Source organism: Dermochelys coriacea, chromosome 10 (assembly GCF_009764565.3).
Source record: "Dermochelys coriacea isolate rDerCor1 chromosome 10, rDerCor1.pri.v4, whole genome shotgun sequence".
Taxonomy (NCBI): domain Eukaryota; kingdom Metazoa; phylum Chordata; order Testudines; family Dermochelyidae; genus Dermochelys; species Dermochelys coriacea.
In genome coordinates this window covers 85,835,084-85,862,152 of record NC_050077.1, presented here as the reverse complement: position 1 = coordinate 85,862,152, position 27,069 = coordinate 85,835,084, and the positions used below count along the sequence as shown (strand labels likewise).

General features: G+C 53.8%; 1 protein-coding gene across 1 annotated transcript; it reads left to right on the top strand.

Annotated features, from left to right (window-relative positions):
- The first annotated feature begins 762 nt into the window (after window positions 1–762).
- Window positions 763–25,070, top strand: LOC119862465 (creatine kinase U-type, mitochondrial). Its single transcript, XM_038419206.2, has 9 exons — window positions 763–1,150; window positions 13,222–13,420; window positions 16,660–16,755; window positions 20,269–20,490; window positions 21,391–21,476; window positions 23,298–23,421; window positions 23,635–23,769; window positions 24,222–24,347; window positions 24,830–25,070. The coding sequence occupies exons 1-9, from the start codon at window positions 1,002–1,004 to the stop codon at window positions 24,944–24,946; spliced, it is 1,254 nt and encodes a 417-aa protein (XP_038275134.1). The 5' UTR covers window positions 763–1,001; the 3' UTR covers window positions 24,947–25,070.
- The last annotated feature ends 1,999 nt before the right edge of the window (window positions 25,071–27,069 follow it).

The window sequence follows — 27,069 nt, the reverse complement described above, 5'->3', positions numbered from 1 at the left end:
AGCCTGCCCTCGCCCAGGGGCAGCTCGGCCCCGCAGTGCGCTAAGCAGGGCCAGCAGAGCAGGACCAGGGGGGCGGATGGCGCGGGCCACGGGGCTCGCCCAGTGTCGCATCCCGCCTCCAGCTCTGAGCCTCCCCGCAGCCCCGAGCCCGTCTCCCCCGGCCGCTCTCAGCTCCCGGGCCCGGCTCGCCGGCCAGCCCTGCTGCGCTGTCCACAGCCCGGGTGCTGACCCAGGCGCCCGCACCAGGAAACCGCCGCCAAGCGCCGAGCCCCCAGGCGGCCCCCGGTCCTGCCCCGAGAGACCCGGGCAGCGAACATCCCCGGGGCCGGACGGCTCCGGTCCCCTAAGCACCGGCAGGGCAACACTGCAGGGGGTGGGGGGAGGGCAACAAAACAGGGGGGGCTCCAGGGGCCGCAGGGAGGGGCTGTGGCGGGGGGTGCAGGAGGAGCAGCGAGGGGCTGCGGAGGGCGGTGCAGTGGCCGGGGCCGTAGGGGGCGCGGGGAGGGGCGGGGGCGGGGAGAGAGGGATAGGGGCTGTTGGGGGGGGTGCAGGGGGCAATGGCCGGGGCAGCGGACGGGAGAGGCCAGGGGCTGCGGAGTGGGATTGCAGTGGCTGGGGTCGTAGGGGGTGCGGGGAGGGGCTGTGGGGAGGGGCAGTGGCCAGGGCCGCAGGGGGAGCGGGGAGGGGGGGTGCAGGGGCCGGGGCCGCAGGGGGCGCGGCGAGGGGCTGTGGCTGGCGGGTGCAGGGGGCAGTGCCCGGGACCGCGGGGCGTGGGGGGCAGGCTGCCTGTTGCAGGCTGGGGCGGCCAGGCTGGCACGTTGCGGTCCTGAGCTCACTGCGGCTCGCTGTAATCTCCTCTCCTGCCCGCCCCCACCCCTGTGCGGAGCGGTTCCTATTTCCATCACATCCTGCCCCCCCCCCCGTCTCTCTCGCACTCTCCGCGCCTGGCTCCAGCGCTCCCCGGCTGCCTCCCCGAGCTCCTAGCGCCCCGCTCCAGCAGCATGGCTGGCACGTTCGCCCGCGTCCTGTGCGCTCGCAAATCCGCCGGCCTCCTGGCCGTGGTGGGAGCCGGGTCTCTGGCCACCGGATTCCTGCTCACCCAGGACGCTGTCAGCGCTGGCGAGAGGCAGCGGCGCCGCTATCCACCAAGGTACCAGGCAGGGCTCGCTGCTCGGCCGGGACCCTCCCTGGGCTTCGTGCAAAAGCTAGAGGGGGGCTTCGCTCTCCCAGTGTGGGGAGGGGGCGCCCTTGGAGCCTGGGGAAAGCGCCCTGGGCTGGGTGCGGGGGGCGCAGACGCTTTGGGGGCAGGGCGGGCTGATCGGCGCTCCGGCCCGTGGGGGTTGGGGTGGGAAGAAGCCCAGCCCCGGACTGCCCCCGAGAAGAGTCGGTCCCAGCTGGCCTGGCTCCCTGCAGGCAGCGCGGGCTGCGGCTGGCTCCCGAGCCCTCACGTAGCTGCTGCAGAGCTCGGGCTGCGCCTCCCCCGGCGGCTGCGGCGGAGAGGGACCAATGTCTGCCCCGGGCCCCTCGGGGAATATCCCCAGCCCAGCTCCGCTGCGTCTCCCTCGGGGTAAGGTCGGAGCCGTCCTGGCTCCCGGCCGGGAAAGCTCCGGGACCGGGATGCTCAGGAGGAGCATATGGGGCCAGGGATCACCCGCTGATCCGGATTAAAGCGCCTGGAACCCCGGGCGCTGAGCCCTGCCCGCAGAATGCGGCAGGCGGGCCGGCTATGCCGGCTGCAGCTCCCGGCGCCCCGCTTTGTCCCCCAGCGGAGCAGCGCTTTGCCCCAGGCAGGCCGGGCAGCGCAGGCGGGAGCGCACCTGGAGCCGGACGGGACTGGACGGCTCTCCTCCCCCGGCGCCTGCTGGCTGGCTGGGTAACCCGCCCGGCGCGGGGCCTGCCCCTGCCCCTGCCCTCGCCTGCCCAGCGTACAGGGGCCGGGCGGGTGGCTGCGGCCCTGCGCCAGAGGCAGGGTCTGGCGGCGCTGGGGACGCTCTGCGGGGAGGCTGGATCGTTTTGTGGGGGCTCACCTCTGGCTGGAGATTGCCTTGGCTGAAAAGCTCCTGGAGTGCTAGCAGGGGCTGGAGTCCTGGCCGGCAGCGGCTGCAGGGGGCTGGAACCGTTTGTACTGTGGGGGGCTGAGAGCCATTGAACCAAACGGTAACCCTGTGTGGGATGGAAACTACTGCAAGCCAGGGGGTGTGGTAGCCTCCCAGCACCCTCATTCCAGCACCTATGGGTGCTAGTGATTGGGGCAGAAGATCGGCCTGGGATCCCCCCCTTCCTTCCACCCCAAGGTCTGTGGGTTACAGACCTTGGGCAAGGGAGTTCTCTGTGCCTTGGAGCTAAGAGCACCTCCTGCCTCAGCACACCTCTCCTCCCTGCAGACTCTGGCTGAGCCCACCTGGCTGCAGCAAGGTCTATCCCTGTTTCATGCTCCCAGGGCCCCTGGAGCAGCCCCTGGCCCTGGGAGTGGCCCTGGGGAGGGCTGGGCCTTAGCTCCCAGGGGGCTGGAGCCAGGCTCTGAAGAAGCTGTAGTTCCTGCACGATGAGCTTGACCCTTGGGGGAGGACTTTCCACAGGCCGGGGCGTGGAGGTGACAGGCAGCCTTCGACTCTTTGAGGGTTAGAGTAGGTGATCCTTGGGTCTCTTTTAACCCTCTGGCTCTAGGCTGGTAGCTGGGGCATGGGCACTATACATACTTTGAAAGGCATAGGCCCTGAGACAGCATGGGAAAGGTCCCATAGCTGGACAGAGCAGCCATGAGTTATCCACATGGCCCACTGCTAGGATGACCAGATGCCCTAACATTAGGGGCTGTCTTATATAGGCAACTATTTTTCCACACTTGCTATCTTGTCACCCTGATCATCCTATGACTGGAACGTGTGCTCCTGGTCTGGCTTGCTTTCCTAAGAACCCTCTCCCCACCTTCACCCCTGCCCTCAATGACTGGCCCAAGTGCTCTCACCCAAATCTCTGCCCCCTACCACCTCCAGCATGTCAGGGCTGTGTTTGGGGCCACTAGGGAAAGACATGAGTGAGGGGTTGTGACGGTGCTGCCCATGGGAGCCCGCTGTGGTCAATCAGGGTGAACTGCAAAAAGAATGGGGCAGACAAACTCCACACACTGGTGGATATTCCAATACTTAGATTTACCCAGCCAGCACAAAACGGCTTCTATAGCACCTCCCTGGTTACTCAGACATCCAAATGCAGTTCCCCTAAAGTATCCAGCCTCAGGCCTCCATCCAGACACACCTGTCAAACATAGGATGTTAAATTCTGAAAATCTTATTTCATCATATAAAAGAAAAGGTTCTCCTGATCCCAAAGGACCAAGCCCCAGACCCAGGTCAAATGATAACTCAGATCTTACCCAAAATACACGCTTATAGCCAATTCTTATTAACTAAACTAACATTTATTAAAAAAGAAAAGAGAGTGTTGGTTAAAAGATCAAAATACATACAGACTTGAATTCAATTCTTGAGGTTCAGATACACGGCAGAGATGAGCTTGTAGAAATAGTCCATAGGTTATAGTCCAATGTCCATATTCAGGGTGACTCCAGTCAGTGACTGGGGATCTCAATCCTTATGACTTAAGGTTTCCCCCTCTTGAAACCCAAAGCAGATCTGAGATGAAGAAGGATCATGTCCCAAGGTTTTTATACATTTCCTGCAGCCTTTTGGCCTGAGAAAACAATAGGCTTAACTTTCCTTCTTCCAAACATCATGGCAATTAGCATAGGATAATTTATCCATTAAACAGTTCAGATACAGTTTATCACAACCTTCAAAGAGACAGAGACAATAATACTATTTCACTCAAGTATCTTCCTAAATGTTAATTGTTAATGTTAATATTCCTTTTTTGATCTTTGAATCAAAGCTATAGCCATAGACAAGACTTGTTTGCTTACATCACAAGACCTGAGCAAACATCTACTCTTCTATCTCTAACAATGCAGGCTGCATTTCAAAGCTCTCTTCATTTCCATCTCTTCCTAACCAGTCTCTAAAGTTCGGCCATGGGTCAGGTCAGTCTGGGAGTTAATTAACTCTTTCTGACCCTGTCACCTTTCAATGAGATATTATAATTTTATTAAGATAATGTTGAAGTAAAAAGAAAACGGTACAGAGTTTAGGCATAGAAGTTTCTGGTTATCAGGGAATAAGGTATAGATATTACACTCATAACGTCACAGGGGTTCATGCTAATGTAGGAGGACTAAGGCAATGCAACGCAACGCTGCCTGCTGATTCAAGAGCATAAGTACCAACCTCAGGACAGGCTGTTAGGAACCAGGGCACAAACTCCAGACTGGCAATGATTTCTATACAGTACTTAGATTGCACCAACTAATTACCAAATATAAACCCCTGAGGCACTGTGACAGCTTGAACATGAAGCCATAGACAGTCCCCTTGGGTGCTCTAAGCTATCTCACCACCTAGATGAGCCTGCCTTGGTGTAAGAGTCCATCCATCACAAAGGATCACAGCAATATTCAGACAGGTTTCAGAGTAGCAGCCGTGTTAGGCTGTATCCGCAAAAAGAACAGGAGTACTTTTGGCAACTTAGAGACTAACAAATTTATTTGAGCGTAAGCTTTCGTGGGCTACAGCCCACTTCATCGGATGCATAGAATGGAAGATATAGTAAGAAGATCAATATGAACATCAAAAGGTGGATAAGGAATTGATTAAAGGGTCCTACTGAAAGGCGAACTGTCAGGTTGGAGGGAGGTTACCAGTGGAGTTCCTCAGGGATCAGTTTTGGGACCAATCTTATTTAATCTTTTTATTACTGACCTTGGCACAAAAAGTGGGAGTGTGCTAATAAAGTTTGCAGATGATACAAAGCTGGGAGGTATTGCCAATTCAGAGAAGGATTGGGATATTATACAGGAGGATATGGATGACCTTGTAAACTGGAGTAATAGTAATAGGATGAAATTTAATAGTGAGAAGTGTAAGGTTACGCATTTAGGGATTAATAACAAGAATTTTAGTTATAAGCTGGGGATGCATCAATTAGAAGTAATGGAAGAGGAGAAGGACCTTGGAGTATTGGTTGATCATAGGATGACTATGAGCTGCCAATGTGATATGGCTGTGAAAAAAGCTAATGCGGTTTTGGGATGCATCAGGAGAGGCATTTCCAGTAGGGATAAGGAGGTTTTAGTACCATTATACAAGGCACTGGTGAGACCTCACCTAGAATACTGTGTGCAGTTCTGGTCTCCCATGTTTAAAAAGGATGAATTCAAACTGGAGCAGGTACAGAGAAGGGCTAACTAGGATGATCCGAGGAATGGAAAACTTGTCTTACAAAAGGAGACTTAAGGAGCTTGGTTTGCTTAGCCTAACTAAAAGAAGGTTGAGGGGAGATATGATTGCTCTCTATAAATGTATCAGAGGGATAAATATTGGAGAGGGAGAGGAATTATTTCAGCTCAGCACCAATGTGGACACAAGAACAAATGGGTATAAACTGGCCACCAGGAAGTTTAGACTTGAAATTAGATGAAGGTATCTAACCATCAGAGAGTGAAGTTTTGGAATAGCCTTCCAAGGGAAGCAGTGGGGGCAAAAGATCTATCTGGCTTTAAGATTCTACTCGATAAGTTTATGGAGGAGATGGTATGATGGGATAATGTGATTTTGGTAATTAATTGATCTTTAAATATTCAGAGTAAATAGGCCTTATCCCCTGAGATGGGATATTAGATGGATGGGATCTGAGTTACCCAGGAAAGAATTTTCTGTAGTATCTGGCTGGTGAATCTTGCCCATATGCTCAGGGTTTAGCTGATCGCCATATTTGGGGTCGGGAAGGAATTTTCCTCCAGGGCAGATTGGAAGAAGCCCTGCAGGTTTTTATCCTTCCTCTATAGCATGGGGCACGGGTCACTTGAGGGAGGATTCTCTGCTCCTTGAAGTCTTTAAACCACAATTTGAGGACTTCAATAGCTCAGACATAGGTGAGGTTTTTCGTAGGAGTGGGTGGGTGAGATTCTGTGGCCTGCTTTGTGCAGGAGGTCGGACTAGATGATCAGAATGGTCCCTTCTGACCTTAGTTTCTATGAATCTATGAAGATATAAGTACTCCTGTTCTTTTTGAGTAATATTCTGGTTACCCAAGTCCCAAAGGACCAGTCACTTACCCCAGGTCAGTTGCACCTTAGATCTCACATCAAAGACAGTACTTGTAGTCAATCCCATACAGATTAACCAAATAGGAAAAGAAAATCAGAGCATTATTTACAAAGTTAAAGCAAGCAAACAGACAAATGAGTTAGTTTCGGTTTCTAGAGGTAATAGAAGCTTCTATAATCAGTCAGCTCTATTTGTCCTTTAGTGTTAACCCAACCTAAGTGGCTGGGGATCTCTTGCTTTTGCCTCAAGGCAACCCCTATACATACATAGTCCAAGCAGCAGGGATAATCAGTTCCTTCTTTTTAGGGGTTGTGTTCTCCTTTTCCCACATGCCTTCAGCTGCAAAGCTCAGTTGATGGGAGGAGTCTCTTGCTTGATGCATTTTCACCGGGAGGAGGCAGAACCACGACAAAAGTCTTTTGTCCTCTTGTTGAAGGTCCATAGGGAACTTCCAGCTGCAACAAGCCACAAGAGTCCATCTGGTATCACTCAACCTTTCCTGTTGGGAAGATCATAACATCTTCTGTTGAAGCTCAGCCCTTCACCCTAATTAACATCTCTCTGCTCCATGGGGATTGACACACAGAGGCCCCAACATTATAAGAACTTATTGGACATTGTGTTTTGCCATACAACTTTTCCAACAGCTGTCTGGATAGGTAGAGTCCAGGCCTTGTGTTTGGGAAATTTCTGTTATTTGTTCTAGAAATGCCTCATCCACCTCCTGTGACTGATTTGGTGGTGCACAGTACACCCCTACCACAGTGTCATGCTTATTTACCCCTTTTTACTCAACTGGTCTACCTCCCACCTCTTTCTGGATCTCAGAAAGAGTGTATATGCTTGATGTACAATGCAACACCACCTCCCTTTTTACCCCACCTGTCCTTCCTGAACAAGCTATACCCCTTTATACCAATCTTCCAGTCATGAGACTTATCCCATCAAGCCTCTGTGATGCTAATTAAATCATAAGCTAAATGATGTACTAATACTTCCAGTTTTTCCCCATACTCCTTTATTTTGCATATAGACATCTAAGATGTTGAGCAGATTCCCTTATTGATTTCTTTCTTGATGCTTCTATTGTAATTTCCCATACGCTCCACCCCACCCCAACATTCAACCCTCTCTTACAGTCATCTTTTTTAAAGGCTTTTGTCATCTGTCCCCTTTGAACCTAGTTTACAGCCCTCCTCACTAACTTGCTAGTTGGTGCCTCTTGGTCTGCTGCGAAGAGATGGGATGCACCTGACCTTCCTTTCAGAACTGCATCCCATTGTCAAGGAAGTCAAAGTTGTCCCATCAACACTATCTGCATAGCCAAGCATTCATCTCCAGGATGTTCATTTCCCTGCCTGGGCCCTTACCCTCAGCTGGAAGGATGGACATGAACACAGCCTGTGCCCCTGCCCCTTCAGTCTGGCCCCCAGAGCCCTGTAGTCACTACTGATCTGCTCAGGGTTTGTCCAATTGGAAGACCCAGACTCGCAGTGTGGCTGTGCAGCAAGGCTTATGAGCATTCATGTGATACTTTTGGAACTGTTAAATACTATGCACTCTGGATGCTCATTGCTGGCTGAATTATGTGCCTCTTTATCTGTCAAAGAAAGGACAAAATCTTGCACCAGTTAGGGCACAAAAGTGACTCATCTCTGTAGACTACAATCACCTGGCTTTGGATAATATTCAGAGGATTTCATTTTGCCTATTTCAGACCAAAGGATTAAAGTGGTACTATTCAAAGCCACTTCTTCATTTGAAAGCATTTTGTCAGGCTCACTCACCAGAAAAAAAGTCATCCAAATGTTTTGTAGATAAAGTTCTTGCTTCAGATTATACCAGCTAATGTTATTGTGCTGCATAGAACAATGGTGGACTTGCCTTGTCCATGCTGTGCATGGACTGAAATTGCAGAACCATATATAGTGTTTTTCACCTTGCCTGTAATAGTGTGTAGTTTCCACATCTTAGGAAAGTAGGGCTTTATATCTTTGAAGGCGCTTGGACATGAAGGATCTTGTTGTACATAAGCTCATTGTCTCTCTTCAATCAGCTCAGAAAATGCCATATCACAAGTTGACTATTGTTGCAGTGTAACTGGATGGTTTTGCTTTATGATTAGTTTTACTAAAGTAGGAAGAAAGTCATGGTGAGTGATTTGATTGCTAAGGATGCAGTTTGTCTTTCCCAGATATTCTGAGCAACATGTCACCATCTCCTCTCAGATTGTTCTCTCAAATGTTTCTATTTTATGAAATTTGCCCTTGTGGGTTTCTCTCAGGCAAAGCACTGCAATAGGACCAGTTGCTGGAAGATGTGCTTGCTCAGGTGGCTATAGAAGTGGGTGAACAGGTTGCTCTCTGACCAGATTCAGAATTTGTCTTTCCTGGGTTCAATACAACTCTGACATGTGCCAAATTCAACTTCCTTGTGTATTTCTGAAAGCACCCCCCAGGAGAGAGCATTGGTGGCATATCATCTAAACTAGAAAACTCATCCTGCAGCCACCAATAGAATTCACTTCTCCTGCTTTCTGCTGCTGGCATCACCAAATTCTGACTAGCACTGGTGGCTTTTGACAGTTTTGCCTTCTTTTAATTTTCTTGACTGATAACACATATTCAAAGTTTGTGAAGAGTCTCTCTCTTTGATAGGTTTCAGAGTAGCAGCCGTGTTAGTCTGTATTCGCAAAAAGAAAAGGAGTACTTGTGGCACCTTAGAGACTAACAAATTTATTAGAGCATAAGCTTTCGTGAGCTGCATCCGATGAAGTGAGCTGTAGCTCACGAAAGCTTATGCTCTAATAAATTTGTTAGTCTCTAAGGTGCCACAAGTACTCCTTTTCTCTCTTTGATGTAAGCTTTAAGGGGCTTGTATCCTCCATGTCTTCATATATTATAACTTCCCTGTTGAGGTAGAAGTCCCAGAGAATATTGTTATATTTCATTTTGTACAATATACAGATCTAAATTAGCACAAATCTGTATGTTAGTATCCAACTTGCCATTTTTGTTTAGTGAGCACTTTGATCCAAGTGCAATATGCAGCTGTGAATTGTCATCTCCAACACTAATGCTGACCTGTGCCTAAAAATATCACTGAATTACAAAGCTAGTTTCTAGAATATTTCAAAGGCTAGTATTGCATGCATAGGCAATTACAAACTAAAACCTTTTGCCAGGCAGACTAGATGTTATTTTGTATGGAGCAAAGCTTACAGCTGGAGAAGATTACATTAGATAAGTTCATGTATATTTACATCTATCCACTATGCAGTACAAACTAAGAACATGTAATCTATGGCTACTGGTTCACAATATTCAGTGTGACGCTGAACTGGTCAGCAAATTTCAGTTGAAAAATATAGAAAACTATTGTAATCACTCGTGAGATCCTTTGACAATTAAAAATATGTGTTGTGAAAATATTTCATGTTAGTATATTGCAAAATGTTGATATTCACCACTTTTGCCACGTGCTAAACAGCTTAATTTCTGAGAAAAAAAACTTGTTGATAGAAAACCAACACAAATCTTTTGATATATTATTTAGTAGTATTGACCCAAACCCCATATTAAGGTTTTGAAACTGACCAGTAATAACGGCAGTCACAATCATGTTGCAGTCTCTGTAACTGTGCAAAAAATGTCTTTTATTTTGGGTACCGTTGTTTCACCTCACCTACAGGCTTATGCCACCACTCAACAGCTCCACATCATACCTCATCGAAACATACATAACAGAAGCTTTCTAATGATCTATGATGGGGGAGTGTACATGAAATTCCAAAAATAAGCTCCTTTGTTGAGAATTGCCCTATACTTATTGACTTGGCCTTGCCTTGAACAGGACCCCAAAGGCTCACAGACCACAAGCCAAAGTACAAGAACCCAATATGTATTATGGCTGAAAAGGAGATTTAACACAATCTCCTGATTTGGGGGACTGAGTCAAGATTGTTTGGGACAGGCAACCCTGCAAAGGTCAAATGGGGGGTCCCCCCAGTATTCAGCAGCCAGTAACTGGAGCCCCAGATGCCATGATGCTTTCTCCTAGGAGATTGACAGTATCAGTTCGTGACCCGCTTCGTACAGGCGAGCTCTGTGGCTGTGACGGACAGATAGTACACAATGAACAGGTGCCAGCAGGGGGCTCAGGAGGAGTACTTGGCACACTCCATGGGTTTTGTAGGACTAATCAAAACGTGTGGGTAAATAGGCCAAATCCCCTGAGATGGGATATTAGATGGATGGGATCTGAGTTACCCAGGAAAGAATTTTCTGTAGTATCTGGCTGGTGAATCTTGCCCATATGCTCAGGGTTTAGCTGATCGCCATATTTGGGGTCGGGAAGGAATTTTCCTCCAGGACAGATGGAGAGGCCCTGGAGGTTTTACGCCTTCCTCTGTAGCATGGGGCATGGTTGACTTGAGGGAGGCTTCTCTGCTCCTTGAAGTCTTTAAATCATGATTTAAGGACTTCAATAGCTCCGACATAGGTGAGGTTTTTCGTAGGAGTGGGTGGGTGAGATTCTGTGGCCTGCACTGTGCAGGAGGTCGGACTAGATGATCAGAATGGTCCCTTCTGACCTTAGTATCTATGAATCTATGAATCTATGTGTGCCCTGCAGATGGTTTCCTTTGGCAGCTCTTTACAAGTGGAGCCCTTAACGCCTTACAAGAAGCTGCATTCTGCTGAAATGTCCAGCCCCGGCTGGAGCTGCTCCACCAGCTCTGCAGACACTGAAAGGGCCGGGGGCTCCCCGCTCTTCCCCTGGGGAATCTGCCCAGCTAGAATTCACAATGTCATGGGGAAGAGGCTGTGGATGCACATCTGGGACCAGCAGCGTGTGTCCATGACAAGGTGTGTCAGGTTGTACATGGGGCAATAGCTAGCTTGTGGCAGAGGGCAAACACCAGTGTGAGGAACACTGGAACCAGCCAGGCTATGCTGCAGGGTGCGGCACACTCTTCTTGGAGCTGAGATGGTCTGGACCAGCTTTACTCCTGCCAGCCCCTACTCCTGCCAGCTTGAGGCCATATGAGAAGAAAGAGCGCTCAGCCTGGAGCAGACTGGATTTAGTCCCCCTATGGAGCAGTTAGCCCGTGGCCAGTGGTGTCTGCTCAGAGCAGTCAGCAGAAGCTGTCCCTCCCTTTCTCCCCACCCTGGATTCAGAGAAGTTGCAGGGCCTTGCCCAGCCAGAGGACCCACTGTTCCCATGTAGGCGAGAGAGGCAGACACATTCCTGGGGCCCCACAGTGGAGGCGACTGCACTCACAGAGCTGTGCATTGTATTGGATGCCAGGTGGGGGAGGCAGCGACAGAAGAGGACTGTGACTGCTACAAATACGCCATGCCCAGAGGGCAGCGCCTGTGCTGAAGTAAAGCATGCTGCTCCCAAATACCAGGAACCTACCTCAGCGGGCCAACGTCTGCTGAGCTCTGGCCCCCCAGCATCCAGCTCCCACCCAGCTTCCCTCCAATAGCCTGACGAGGTGGCCCTCACGGGGCTAGAACACACTGTTTGCAGTGGGAATCACCGGCCACCTCTGTGCGCATTTTCCTAGGAATGGGAATGCTCTGGGAACCTCTGTCACCCCCGACTAGGATCAGCGTACCTACAATGGGGGCCGGGGACAGGTTATGCTCTCCAGGATGGAGACTGGCCCCGTGACCCACGGCAGCCGCTTTCTAGCACTGAAAGACTCATGTCAAGCCCTTCGCCCTTTTGTCTGAGCTAACAGGTGCCTGGCTCAGATTGCCCCATTACCAGGAGGAAGGGTTCAGCTCACAGAGGCTGTGGCCAGGTGCCCTCCCTGCCAAGCCCCCAGTGAACACAGGAAAAGCACAAAGCTTCTCTAAGCCGAGAATGAGGTCAAGAGAAGAACTCTTGTTAAGCTGATTAAAGGCAAGCATCTCCCTAATGAAATAAACTGCACCATTGGGAGCAGTTCTTGACAGCTGCAGATTGGGGTCACTGGCTCCTTCTCTGTCCTTCTGCTCATCCCTTCCTTCCTGCCCAGACATCAGCAGGTAACCTCAACAAAGGAGCCAAGGGGTGCAGGGACCCCAGGGGCAGTGGCTCACAGATGTATCCCTATTAGGAACCATCCATGTGCTTGACCCTGTACAAAACACATAGAATGTGGGGGCAGATTTTCAAAAGCCGTGGATGGCTAAAGATGCAGACGGGGGCTAGTGGGCTTGTGGAGAGCAGGCTGGACACCTAATTCTATTGACTGGAAGAGAAGAAAATATGGATCTGAGGAGAAATAAACCAAAATGGAAGCTCCCAAATTCTTAAAGCCTTCAGAAAACCTGGGCTGGGTTCTCCTGCCAGAGCAGCCCCAGCACCCTTTTTGCCCATTCTCCTCACTCCTGCCCTGCAGCCCCCCACTAGCCCAACCTGGGCTCCCCTTTTCTTGACACATGGATGGTGAGTGGAAAGACATTTATTCTGTTTTGCCCCAACAGTGATCTCAGCGCTGTGTGGGACAGGGGAACACAGCCTCCGCCCAGAGGTGCTTACAGAGGGGCAGGCCAGGGAGGAGTTGGTTGTGTTTGCGCCTGGTGGAAGTGACTTGGGAGTAGAGGCTGAGCAGAGAGGGGTGGAGTCCAGCACCTCAGTGCAGGGAGGCAATTCTTGGCACGGGGCAGTGCAGGGGAGGTAGGGGCAAGAGTCACTGTGGAGTGCAGGAGAGAGTGAGGTGGAGCAAGGCCAGAGGAGGTAGCAGTGAGACTGGAGCTGGAAGGAGGTGAGAGGAGCCAGTGCCTTGCATGGGGCCAGAGAAGGAGATCCTTGGCATTCACATATGGGAAGCCATGAGCTTGCTGCTTCAGCTAGGCTACCATCAGTCTGCAGGGGCCAGCAGCAATCTTGGCTGACGTGGTATTCCCTCCACTGAGGCCTCCTCTCCACTGGGGGCGGAGGACGTGGAAAGCCTAGAGGGAGCAGATCCCAGTGCCCTGACACACGAGCAGGACACACTGATATCCAAAAAAGGCCAGTGCTCCAGCCCAGAGGGTTAAACATTCCCCATGTTCTGGTCTCCCCACAGCGCCGAATATCCAGATCTCCGGAAACACAACAACTGCATGGCAAGTAACCTGACCCCTGCCATCTACGCCCAGCTCTGCGATAAAACCACCCCCAATAGCTGGACCCTGGACCAGTGCATCCAGACAGGCGTGGACAATCCTGGGCATCCCTTCATTAAGACTGTGGGCATGGTAGCTGGTGATGAAGAGTCCTACGAGGTGAGCAGCTGCCAGAGCTGCAGAGCAACTCTAAAGCGTTGCATAATAATCTTAGTAGCACAAAACCCCCAGCCTCAGCCAGACAGCATCTCACGCCCACAGCACTTGCGAGCCCTGCACCATCACCCGTAGCTTGAGCATGCATCTCCTTGGCCTCAACACACTGTGACCTCTGACCGTCAGACATTTACCTGATGGAGAATAGCATCTGCAAGGACATGGGCTCCTAGCCCTCCTGCTTTAAGGGCCCAGGGGTCACCAGCTGGGGTCAGGATGACCTGCCCATCTCCAGAAAAGCACTGCACAAGCAGGTGCATTATGGGACATCTGATCCTTCCGGACACACCCAGCACTGGGCACTGTAAGGGCTATACCTCTGACCCAATGGGGCTCAAGAGGCGGGGTGGGGGGAGGGGAGAGGGATTCCAGCCCATTAACATGGAGTCCAGTAGTGAGCTAGATGGGCCATTGGCTGCTCCTTCAAGTGGTTCCTGGTTTATTAGAATCTGGGGAACTTGTTCTAAACTAAAGGCATGTCTGCCTTGTTGAACATTAACCTATACCAACCACTGATGCTGGCCAAAGGGCAGGCCAGAGGTATTGACACGTGCTTCTTCCCTGCCCTACATTCTGACCCCATAAATCCACCCCACACCCACACCGGGCTTCCCTTCATTCTGACCCCCCATAACTACCACCACACCCTGGTCACCACACATGGCTTCCCCCTTTCCCCCCATTCCAGTCACCACATGGGGCTTCTCTCCCCCACCCCAGTCACCACACAGGACTTCCCTTCATTCTAAACCCATAATCCCTGCCCCAGTCACCACATGGGGCTTCCCCCCCAGCCCCAGTCACCAGACAGGGCTTCCCTTCATTCAAATCCCGTAACCACCACCCCGCCCCAGTCACCACACGGGGTTCCTTGCACTCTGACCCCATGAAGAAGCGTGGGCTCACCAGGTGCAACCTGTGGTGGCTGGGTGTGGCACAGCTGTTCTGGTTCCTTGAGCGGCTCTGATCCTGTGGTGGATCACAAACTAAATGTGAGTCACCAATATGATGAAGTTGAAAATAAGCTAATACCATTCTGGGGTGTATTAACAGGAGTGTTGTATGTAAGACATGGGAGGTAATTGTTCGTTCTGGTGAGATTCTCCCAGCTGGAGCACTGTGTCCACTTCTGGGCACCACGTCTAGGAAAGATGTGGACAAATTGGAGAGACTCCAGAGGAGAGCAACAAAAATGAGAAAGGTTTAGAAAACCTGACTTTGGCATCATTGTGGATAGTTCTCTGAAAACATCCACTCAATGTGCAGCCGCAGTCAAAAAAGTGAACAGAATATTGGGAATCATTCAGAAAGGGATAGATAAGACAGAAAATATCATATTGCTTCTATATAAATGCATGGTACGCCCACATCTTGAATACTGCATGCAGATGTGGATGCCCCATCTCAAAAAAGATATACTGGAATTGAAAAAGGTTCAGAAAAGGCCAAAAAAAAAATGATGAGGGGAATGGAACGGCTTCCGTATGAGGAGAGATTAATAAGATTGGGACTTTTCAGCTTGGAAAAGAGACGGCTAAGGGGGGATCTGATCAAAGTCTAGAACATCATGACTGGTGTGGAGAAAGTAAATAAGGACATGCTATTTACTCCTTCTCATAACACAAGAATTAGGGGCTACCTAATGAAATTAATAGGCAGCAGGTTTAAAACAAACAAAAGGAAGCAATTCTTCTTACAATGCACAGTCAACCTGAGGAACTCCTTGCAAGAGGATGTTGTGAAGGCCAAGACTATAACAGGGTTCAAAAAAGAACTAGATAAGTTCATGGAGGATAGGTCCATCAATGGCTATTAGTCAGGATGGACAGGGATGGTGTCCCTAGCCTCTGTTTGCCAGAAGCTGGGAATGGGTGACAGGGGATGGATCACTTGGTGATTCCCTGTTCTGTTCATTCCCTTTGTGGCACCTGGCATTGGCCGCTGTTGGAAGACAGGACACTGGGCTGGATGGACCTTTGGTCTGACCCAGTCTTCCCATTCTTATTACCTGTGAGGAAAGGTTAAGAAAACTGGGCATGTTTAGTCTTGAGAAAAGAAGACTGAGGGGGACCCGATTACAGGCTTCAATTGCGTGAAGGGCTGTTATACAGAGGATGGGGATCAATGGCTCTGCATGTCCACCAAAGGTAGGACAAGAAGTGTTGGGCTTAATCTGCAGCCAGGGAGATTTAGGTTAAATATAAGGAAAAACTTTCTAACTCTCAGGGTGTTTAAGTTCTAGAACAGGCTTCCAGAGGTTGGAAGGAAGGTTGTGGAATCTCCATCACTGGAGGTTTTTAAGAGCAGGTTGGACAACACCTGTCAGGGCTGGTCTAGGTTTACTCAGTCCTGCGTCAGCACAGGGGGCTGGACATGATGACTTCTTGAGGTCCCTTTAGCCCTTCATTTCTATAATTCTATTATTCTAAATCCATTACGCCCCACTACTTTAAGGGATGTCCCTAAATTCTAACCCCTTAACCACTCATTACTGCGCAGGCCCCCATATTGTAAACACATACACGCCCCATCACTGCCTGTGAATGCCCTACACTCTAACCCCATAAACACCCCCACCACTGTGCAGGGACCCTACACTCTAACCCCATAACCCCCCATTGGCAGGGGTTGCAGCACTGGAGGGGTAGACATGGAGGTAGGAGGGTGCACTGGGGCTCTGGGGGTTGCAGTGCTCTGGGGAGGAGGGAGCAAGGCTTGGTTTAGGACATTGCTGGGGGTGGCTGGGATGATTAGTGTTTTGCTGCCACATCCTCATTTCTGTCCCAGGCAGAGTCTTTGCTGCGCCATCTCTGAACTCCCCTGGGTTCCTGGCCTGCCTGTGCCCTGTGCATTCACCCAGTCAGTTTCTTCTCTGTCCCTGCTCTGCAATCCCTATCTCCACTGGCCTCTCCCTGGGAAGAGGCTGCAGCTAAGCTGCAATGCCTGTGAGGCCCACAGGCCCATTGGGTGGAGGGAAGGTCAGCATTACAAGATGCACTGGACCCTACATGGAAGATGCACTAGGGAGCACTCGGGCTGCAGGACAGTGCTGCAGGGACAGGCCATCTCCCCTTTCCCTGCACTGCTGGGCCAGGCACAGAATGGATAGTAGGCCTATCCCCCAGCAGGCAGATGGCCCCCTGCTCCCCAGGACTTCTCTCTAATCCCTGCCTTGTTGCCAGGTGTTTGCAGACCTATTTGACCCTGTGATTCAGGAGAGACACAATGGTTACAACCCACGGACCATGAAACACCCCACGGACCTGGATGCCAGTAAGGTGCGTAACACCCTGGGGTCAAACGCTGTAGCCTTAAGAGCATCCCAGTGCCAGAGGGCCAGGGCTCACTGGTGTCAGGTAATGATTCTAGCTGGCCTGACCTCTGCAGTGTCCCTAACTCCCTTATGTCCTAACCTGTATCTAATAGTGTTGTGTCAGGTGTCATTGGAAAATCGATAACACGCTGAGCAATAATAGTCTTGCATGGAGCATGTACCATAAACACCCAAGGGAAAGGAAATGGAAAGGAACTATGGCACTACGGTATGGTTCAAGCAGACAGGCCTGGCAGTGGGTAAACAGGTGTTTGCCAGACAAAGGAAAGGCTGACCTCCCTCCCTCCAGGTGCAATCACAATTAACAATCACCATCAAGTGGTCTTCACTGGCCTATCGGAGGCTGTAGGGACAGATCAATTTGTGTTGTAGAAAGCAGCAGTGAGAAGAAACCAGCATGGAGTCTTCTTCATCAGACTCCATGGCACCTTTCCTGCAGCTGGGGCACGGGACCCTGAGAGGGGCCAGTTCAGTAGTTCACTGGGCTAGCGAAGAGAGGGGCAAAGAGCCCCCAGTGATTGTTCACTGAAGAAGACAAAGGAATTGAGCACATTGAACTTTGTGAGAACCCCTCCCCCAGGGGCGGCAGCCTCTTGCTGGAAGGATGTGCGGTAAAAATCTGACCTTGATCCAAAGCTGGAGTGGTGGTAAGTCTTAGTCACTACCACGTGTTTTATTCGCTTGTAGCCATTTCTGATTTTATCCCTTACACTGGAACTCACTACAACTGATCTTGTGATTAAATACACGTTTTACTTGGAGTCTAGGCCAGCCCAGTGCTGTGTTTGACTTGAGGTGCTTGTTAGCTTCAGTTAAAGCAACAAGCTGCTGTGCTTTTGTCTCTTCAACAGACCAACAGATCTTATTACTCCTCTGAACGTTCCAGGAGAGGGCTGGACGCTTCAGGGCAGACAGTTTTGACGAAATTTGGGACTGGGGGGACTTGGTGAACAGTCACCAAGGCTGGTGGAGAACAGAGAGTGGCTGGGGTGTAACAAACCAGCTGCTGGAGTCAGAGTTGCGGGCTTGTCTGCTGGCTGGGAGGGTCCAGACAGGGAGCTACAGCATCAGAGCATTTTACGGGGTTACGGAACAAGCGGTGAGCCAACCTCTCACTGGTCTGAGTTGTACGCCAAGCTGTCATCGTTTCGTAGTCAAACAAGATTTGCACCTGGCTTGCTGTGTGGACTGAAATTTTCCACTCTAAGTACTGGTAAAACCGTGTAAGTGATTGTCAAGTGCTCAGGCTGGGAGCAGTCAGAGAAAGGTTACAGGGTTATTGTGTCTATTTTGGGCATGAGAACTACAGAACAAAGGGCATTTAAAACCATTGCTGGAGCTAGCTAAGGTAGGAAAGGAGCAAAAAGCCCTAACAAGAGATGCTGAGAAAGCAGCAAGAGAATAGCAGAAATAGGAACCAGAACAAAGGGAGGGAGAGTGTGAATACCAACAATGGGACATGGACAGCGGAGCCAAAGAGCAGTAGCAGCTGTGCACCAGTGATCCCTGGAGCCACCGACAAAGGAGGAGAGACTGCAGAGCCTGGACATGAGGGGAAGCCATGGACAGAGCTCACAGGGGCTCTCTCTCCCCAAGGAGCACCCAGCTGGGAGGTTCATAAGGGCCCAATGTTCCGTAGCAGTTACTCGGGGCAGCTTTACATGTTTTTAATGGAACGGAAATTACACAAGCATTGAACGATGGAGAATTGACAGAGGCCACACTGCATAGGCTCAGTGGCTCCTGAGGTGAGGAGAACATTTTGAAACCTCAGAATGAAGGACAAGCTGAGTCCTGGAGATGGTGTGTATAAGCCATGTGGTCTGATGAAACTGGGGGCAAGGGGAAGGAGGCAGAGGGCTGTGAACAGCTGTTTGATCTTTTTGCACAGGAGCAATGTTCTGAAGAAGCCAAACAAGCTATTTGGGATAAATCCCTGGCCTGTCCCCAAAACAGCACCTCCGGCTGATTCTTGTGCACAAGCCGGCGCGGCCAATGAGTGCAAGCCGCAGAGGAAAGGGCAGGAGCCCAGTGTTAAGTGAGGGAGGCATTTTGTCCCTGGGAAGAGAAAGGGGGGTTGGGAGCCCAGGCACTCACCTCCCCAGTCTTGCTCCCTTGCTAGAAACCACCATCACAGGCCCCCTCTTCCGGAGCACAGTCCAAGAAGGGGCTACCAGCAATAACGGCTCTAAACTAAGAGAAGATAAGCCCACACCCTGCCCAACCCAGATCACTGCAGCTGTCATTAACACAGAGAAGCCTGCGGGGCCCCTCGTTAATTTTGTGAGGCCTGACTCAGAGACAGTGGCTGTGGAATTTATGACCATTACCAAGGTGAATGGCAAAGAATGCACAGGAGCAGGGACCCAGTGCCCAGATTTCTCTGGCCAGGGAAAGAATGGTCAGAGAGACTGGCATGTTACCTGGCCGGGAGGGAGAATGCCTGGCATTGGGCAGATATAAAATTCCTATACCTCTGGCTAAGCGGGAAGGCTTAGACAGGATGTTGGCCTGCATTCCTACGGAAATGCTGCTGGGAAATGCCGGCTGACCCGTGACTCAGGCTGTGAACGTCGGACCCTATGGTGAAATGGAATATAGTTCTGGGACCCTTAAGGGCATGGGGAAGACCCAGACTGCTTGGGGGAGGGAAGAAATGTCTAGCTCTGGCTAGCAGAAGAAAGCAGTGTGCTTTCGGATGTGGGGGGCCATGGAGCGGAGGAAAGTCGCTCACGTTCAGAGCTGGAAGTTAGTACCTAGGACTGAGGACACTATCCCACTTGTCAGCTGCCAGAGTTTGCAGATGAGCAGAGGGCAGATTCTGCTGCAAAGTGCATAAGGAGCTGTCCTGGAGGGGAACCCACCAAGGGGAAAGTTGGACAGGGAAGCTCCCGTAGGGAAAGTCAAAAGCCCTGGGAAACCTTACAAGCACCTAGTTGTGCAGCCCAGCCCTGTGGGCAGTTAATGGTGCTAGCCCATAACTGCCCTTTTGCCGGTCTGGGTTGCACCCCAAAATGTGACATACAGGCACAATCAGAGCCCAGTACCCCTGGCACCAGGGAGGACACTGCTCTAACCCCTAACTGGGCAGAATGGGAAATTGAGGGCAAAACTCCTGGCTCCACCCACTTATCATTAGGCTCCACCCACACATAATGTGACTCCACCAACTCACCCTCAGGCATGAGTCTTTTGGCAAAAAAATCAGCAGTCCAACACTTGTTTCAGTCCCAAGGCACTTGCTGCAGATGCTGGTGCAGCCCTGGGGGCGCAGGGGAGGGGGAACACATTGTAACCCCCACATCTCACCATCTGAGGGGCTTTTCAGACAAGGACTGACCCAGCTCTTACCAGCCAGGATTGGCTTCCCTTCCCCACCCCATCTGCTCCTCACTGATGATCCAGGCTCGCTCCCATCTTGGGACTGTCACCTCCCACAGCCCATTTCTACCCCCAGATTAAGTCCGGCTACTTCGATGAGCGCTACGTCCTATCATCGCGGGTCCGGACAGGGCGCAGCATCCGCGGGCTCAGCCTGCCCCCCGCCTGCACCCGCGCTGAGAGGAGAGAGGTGGAGAAGGTGACTGTGGATGCCCTGAGCGGCCTAACAGGAGACCTGGCCGGCCGGTACTATCGCCTCAGCGAGATGACGGAGAAGGAGCAGCAGCAGCTCATTGATGTGAGCAACCACATGGGGTGATGGGGGACACACGCATCAGGGCCATTCCAGGGAGTGGGACAGGGCCAGGGCCAGCCATGGGGCTGCTGGAGGCAGGGGAAGGGTATGACACAGATGGGCCAAAACTGGCAGGTGCCCTGGAGAAAGAACCCCAGAAATACTAGCTCAGCTTCTGCCCATTTCTTCTCCCTGCCACTGCCTGCATCCCCCTCCCACCCTCTGTCCACCTGCCCTTCACACTCCTCAGTGGCTACCCCGGCCTGCCCCACCCAGGTTCCCTGTCCTGCATGGCAGATGGTATCTGCTGCACTGCTGGCTCTGCAGCAGGCTGGCTTGGTGCTCTCTTCCCGGACTGTGCGCACGCTTGGGCACAGCTGCTGGGATCTAGCTGGCTCCACAGCGTGCTGGCTGCAGAGGGGAATAACACAGCCATGCTGCTTAGTCCCAAGGGCCACGGACCCTGCAGCCCAGCACCTCCTGCAGCACTTCCCACTCCTTGTCTCCCTATGATTGGCCTCATGGGTGCTGCCAGCATCCTGCTGGGCCCTGCAGCCTCTGGACCTGGGGCAATTCCGGGCAGATCCAGCCATAGCCTCTTGGGGCTCCAGAGCAGTTCCAGCCCCAGAGTGGATTCTAATGAAGGGGATCCTTAGGGACAGCCACTGTCGATCTTGCTGGGAGTTGGCCCTGCCCAGTGATTACAGCACAGATTGCCCCTGATGTTCCCAGCTCCCAGAGTGCAACTTGCAGGCCACAAAGGCAGCTGGGTCCGCCCTGGATTGGGGAGCTGATCAGAAGGGGCACAGGGGAGGGCAGAGGCCAGAGCTCAGGGTCTGGGCAGGGTATCCCCTGGGAACGCTACTTGTGGGTGTCTTGATCACACCCCACCTCCTTTCGCAGGATCACTTCCTCTTTGACAAGCCCGTCTCCCCCTTACTGACGGCATCAGGAATGGCCCGGGACTGGCCCGATGCCCGAGGAATCTGGTATGGATCCACTGCTTTCATCTGGGCAGCTGACAGCACACAGCCTGTGGGGCAAAGGGGCCTGGCAGAAATACCAATAGGACTCCAGGCACTGCCCTTAGCCAGTTGCCGTGGCCACACAAGGCAGCACAATACCCAGAACTACACCTCCTATTACCCCCCCATTCCCCTCCACACACACACCCTTATAGCCACTTCCCTCTACAACCAGCCCCCCATAACACATGGCCTCCACCCGCCCACCATGACCACATCCCCCTCTCTACAACCCCCCTCCCATCATCTTTCTCATCCTCCTCCATACACCCAGTTCAAACACTCCTGAGGGCTGACTTTATCATCAGAGCGATCAACTGGAAGTTATCTAAGCCCTTCAATGTCACCACTCACTCACTACCAGGCAGGTTTCTAACCTGTTAATCAGTCTCGGGGCTCTTCTCTGACCCCCTCCAACTGATCAACATTCTTCTTGAACAGTGGGCACCAGAACTGGACAGAACTCCACCAGTGCCAGATACAGATGTTAAAAACCCTCTCTACTCTGATGTGAGATTTGCCCGTTTATGTATCCCAACATCGCATTAGCCCGTTTGGCCAAAGCATCGCACTAAGAGCTCTTGTTCAGCTGACCAGGACGCCCACCTCTTTTCAGAGCCCTGCTTCCCAGAAGAGTCCCCTAGTCTGTGAGCATGGCCTAGAATCATTCCTACATGTTTACACTTGGCAGTAGGCAAATGCATATAAACTCACACCCCACACGTCTCATACCCCTGCTGCCCCCGCCCCTTACAACCAGGCCCCAGCAAGGCGCTTGCTTTTCCAAGAGAAATCATTTGTGGCTTCTTTGTGCTGTAGGGGCCAAACTTGGCTCTCCCAGACCCCTTAGCCCAGGGATTCTAACAACCAATTTTTTGGTGGCCTCAAGGTGCGGCCGCCAACTCTTGCTGGTGGCTGCTCTGACAAACCTCTCTCTGCCTGCCCCCTGCAACCCTTCAGCGAGAGCCCATGGCCCCGGGGAAGGTGGGGGGGAACTCACCAGTCACTTGCAGTGTCCCAAGCTCCCCATGCCCTGGGCAGGTTGGAGTGGGGGAGCTGCTCGGGGGAGCCCCAGTGACCAAACACTATAGCCACCTCCATGGACAAGAGCTGCTTCTGGAGCCGCACACACTGGCCCCTCGTGTCTCCAGAGGCACTGCCCAGAGGCCCTGGGGAGGCTGCGTGGTGCAGGGCATCGACCCTGCTGGTGGTGCCAGCGCAAACCCCAAGGTGGCACATCCCACTGCCTTGGGAACAGCTAGTCAGGAGCAATAGCTGTGTGCTGCCAGGAGGGGCCGTGGCTTTGCTCCCCCCCAATCTCTGACCATGCTGTGGAGTTTTGTGGCTGCAGACAAATGCACTGGTGGCTGTTTGAGACATGCTGCCTTAGGGAGTGTCCCCACTGCACTTACACATCGTGGCTAGCCTGAGCCCACTGGCTGGGGGTGTGTGACTGTTTAACTGCCGTGTAGCTGTCAGGGTTTGGCTGCAGCTGCTGGGATCTAGCTGGCTCCGTTCCAGCAGGGGCAGGATCAGGGCTCTCGGCCCAGACGGCATGCAGGCTTGGCCTGGTTGCTGGGACCTCGCTGGCTCCCCAGCGGGCTGTATCAATGCTTTCCTCCCAGATGGCGGTGCCACCTGCAAGCCAGAGCTGGCCCAAGAGTCTCCCACCATTAGTCTGTCACAGGGGCTGACCCTTGCTGGGCACTTCCTGCCTGTGAGCTGCCCAGCATCTGACCAGCCCAGCTGTGGCTCTGGATGCTGACAAACTGTCCTCTCCCCCAGGCACAATAACGAGAAGACCTTCCTGATCTGGATCAACGAGGAGGATCACACCCGCCTCATCTCCATGGAGAAGGGCGGCAACATGAAGCGGGTCTTTGAGAGGTTCTGCAAGGGCCTGAAGGAGGTGAGCACAAGTCCACCCCGGCCTGACCTTCCCGGTTTGCCCAGTGAAATGGCCCTCTGCGGGGTAGGCTCAGCCCACAGTGCCCAGTGTCAGTGGCTCACACTGGAGGGGCTGCTGAGCCCCAAGCTCTGTAGCAGCCGGTCCAGGCTTTGTTTGGGCAGTGCTGGGAGAGCTGACCGGGAGGCTGACCTGCACTTGTTTCTTGGGTTCCAGGTGGAGAGACTAATCCAGGAGCGAGGCTGGGAGTTCATGTGGAACGAGAGGCTAGGCTACATCCTGACGTGTCCGTCCAACCTGGGCACTGGGCTGCGTGCAGGGGTCCACATCAAACTGCCGCTGCTGAGCAAGGTACAACTGCAGCTGTAGCTGCTCAGAGCAGGGCTGAGCCTAGGGGCAGGTCAGACCTCACAAAGCCAGGAGAACACCCATTGAGGGTCCCGGGATTTGGGGCTTCTCTCAAAGTTATGGGACAGATACAGCAGCTGCTTGGCGTGAGGAGCAGTGCAGACAGCTCCATCTGACACAGATCCGAGGTGGCCCTGGGCCCAGCCACAGACCAGATTGCGTCCCATCTCTGGGAACAATCCCTACGGCAGGGCTTCCCTGCGCTCTCATCAAAGGGCCCTACAGGGAAGAGACTCCCCACTCTCATTGGCTGGGCTCCCCTGTCCCACACCCAGGCCTGGCAGCCTCTCCAGGCTCCTAGCTCCAGAGGCCCCAGCCCTGCTCTCCTCAACTGCCTCAGCAGGGACCCAGTCTCCCTCACAAGGCATTGACCCAACGCCTCTCTGCATTTCCAGGACACCCGATTCGCCAAGATCCTGGAGAACCTGCGGCTGCAGAAGCGTGGGACGGGCGGGGTGGACACGGCCACCACTGGCAGCACCTTTGACATCTCCAATCTGGATCGCCTGGGAAAATCTGAGGTACCTGCCTGGGTCGATGTTCTGGCAAAGTCTGGCACGGGAGGGCACTGCCAGCAAGGTGGTGCAGAATGCAAGCGCTCGCCTGTCTGCATGGGGGAGGAGGGCAAACTGCAGCCCAGCCAGCTGAGGGAAGCATTGGGCTCCTGGCCCACGGACGGAGCCAAGCGGAGGGCTGTGAAGGAATGAGGGTGCTATGCTGCTGTCTGGAATGGTGTCCTCTGGCACGGGGGGCCTAGGCTGAGCTGCGGGTGCCACCTGCGATTACCACAGCCAAGGATGTCCCGTGCTTATGGGTGTGCAGGGCCTGCTGTGCCCAGGTAGTAGCATCACTGCATGCCCAGCGCCTTACAGGAGCCAGGCCGTGCTCGGGGAGGGCTACCAAGGAAGTGCTGTGTGGGCACAGAGGGCTACTGGCTTCAGCCGTGGCCCCTGGGCTGCGGGAAGAGGAGGCGCCTGACTCAGGCTCTGTGTTCCTGCCTCAGGTGGAGCTGGTGCAGCTGGTGATAGATGGAGTGAACTACCTGATCGACTGTGAGCGGCGGCTGGAGAGGGGCCAGGAAATCCGCATCCCCTCGCCTGTTCCTCAGTTCAGGCACTAAACGCGAGCTCTGTCTGGATGGGTCCCATCCCCGGAGCCCCCCCATCCCCCTCCCTGGAGCCTGACTGGTGTGTTGTGTTACCCACAATGCACTGCATCAGCCGCCATAAACCTCTGCTGCTGTAAGCCTGGCTCTGGCTGGTTCTTAGCTCCCAGCCTCCTCTGGGGCTCCTGTCTCAGCTTCCCAGGGCCCTTGGCCCCTGGCTGGGACGCCCTGAGCCCATTCCTGGCCCTGCTTAAGGAGAGGGCTCCAGGCCAGGCCCTGTAGACTGGCTCAGTGGCAGAGGCTGCAGCTCCCTGGCTGAGCCAGCTGCAGGTGCCGGCGCCTCCCGATCCAGGCAGCGGTGGTGGCGCTCGCGGCAGGATCAGCGAGCACAGCTGGCAGCAGGCTGAAGGGTTTATTATAAACACAGGGCCCAGCCGCCTCTCACCCAAGGCTGTACATCAGACAGAGCAGTGCCAAGGCGCTGGGGCCAGGATGGGGCCGGGCGTGATTCCTACCTGCAGGAGGAAAAGGAACATTAGCGCACAGCTGCCTCCTCCCGGAGCCCTGGGCCTTGTGCCGCCACCGTCCCTAACACCACGGCACACGTCCTTAGTCTGTGGTCATGGAAATGCCCTGCCTGCCCATGCGTGCACGCCCAGCCCCCCGGGCACACGCAAACACAACTGCACACCCAGCCCCCCGGGCACATGCAGACATGATCGCATGCTCAGCCCATGGGCATGCCCAGCCCCCTGGGCACACAGACAACTGCACACGCAGCCCATGGGCATGCTCAGCCCCCTGAGCACACGCAGACACAACCACACACGTGGGGGCTGATGCCAGGCTCTGTGGGGTGGGCCTGGGGGCTCAAGGGCTGACTCTTCAGCAGGGATGAGAGGCTGGGCCCAATCCTGTGGCAAAGGGTGAATCCCAGGGCAATACCCCAGCCCTGCAATCACATGATACACGGGGCCTGCTAGTCTATACCCCTGAGACCAGTCTGTGTGTCCTGCCACCCAGTCCCAGAGGGGAGGTGGATGCCTGTCACAGGGCGTCTGCGAGCTCGCCAGAGGGAGAGGGCAGTGGCATGTGGGGCACGGCTGGGAACATTCAGGAGAAGCTGTTGGGGGCAGGGGGTGGGGATAGGTGTGGGCGGGGGGTGCGAGGAGCTGAACTCTCACCCCTACAATCCTGGGCGACCTCCCCCTCGTACTGGGCACTGGCCACTGCGCACCTCTTCTCGGTGCTGAGCCGCGCGTGCTGCTGGGGGTCACAGCTGAGGCCTGAGCGCTGGTGAAGCCCAGCAACTGGGCTGAGCTGAAAACCACCTGTGGAGCCGGAGCATCACAGCACACGCAGCACAGAACCGCTGGAACAGTACCTGGGTCAGCAGAACTACCACGGGGCTAACCCCCTAGTGCCCTGGCTCTGCCCATGAGGGGTCCCAGCCCCCTGCCCCCCCCGAGCTCTGCCCATGTGAGGGGGGAGGTCCCAGCCCTGCCCACCCCGAGCTCTGCCCATGTTGGGGGGAGCTCCCAGCCCTCCTCTCCCCCAAGCAGTGTCCATGGGGGGTGGATCCCAGCCCTCTGCCCCCCCCCCGAGCTCTGCCCATGTGGGGGGGAGGTCCCATCCCTCTGCTCCCCCAAACACTGCCCATGGGAGGATCTCAGCCCCCTGTCCCCCTGAGCTCTGCCCATGGGGTGGGGGGGGTCCCAGCCCCCTGTGCCCCCAAGCTCTGCCCATGTGTGGGGGAGCTCCCAGCCCTCTGCTCCCCCAAGCACTGTCCAAGCGGGGTGGATCCCAGCCCCCTGCTCCCCTGAGCTCTGTCCATGTGGGGGGGAGGTCCCACCCCTCTGCTCCCCAAAGCACTGCCCATGGGAGGATCCCAGCCCCCTGTCCCCTTGAGCTCTGCCCACAGGGTGGGTGGGTCCCAGCCCCCTGCTCCCCTGAGCTCTGCCCATGGAAGGGTTCCAGCCCCCTGCCCCTTGAACTTTGCTTGGGGTGGGACCAAGCTCCTTGAGCTCTGCCCACAGGGGGAATCCCAGCTCCTTGCCCCACTGAGCTCTGCCCAGTGGGTGGGGGGAATCCCACTCCCCGGCCCCCGCAAGCCCTGCCCGTGGCAGAGGTCCCAATCC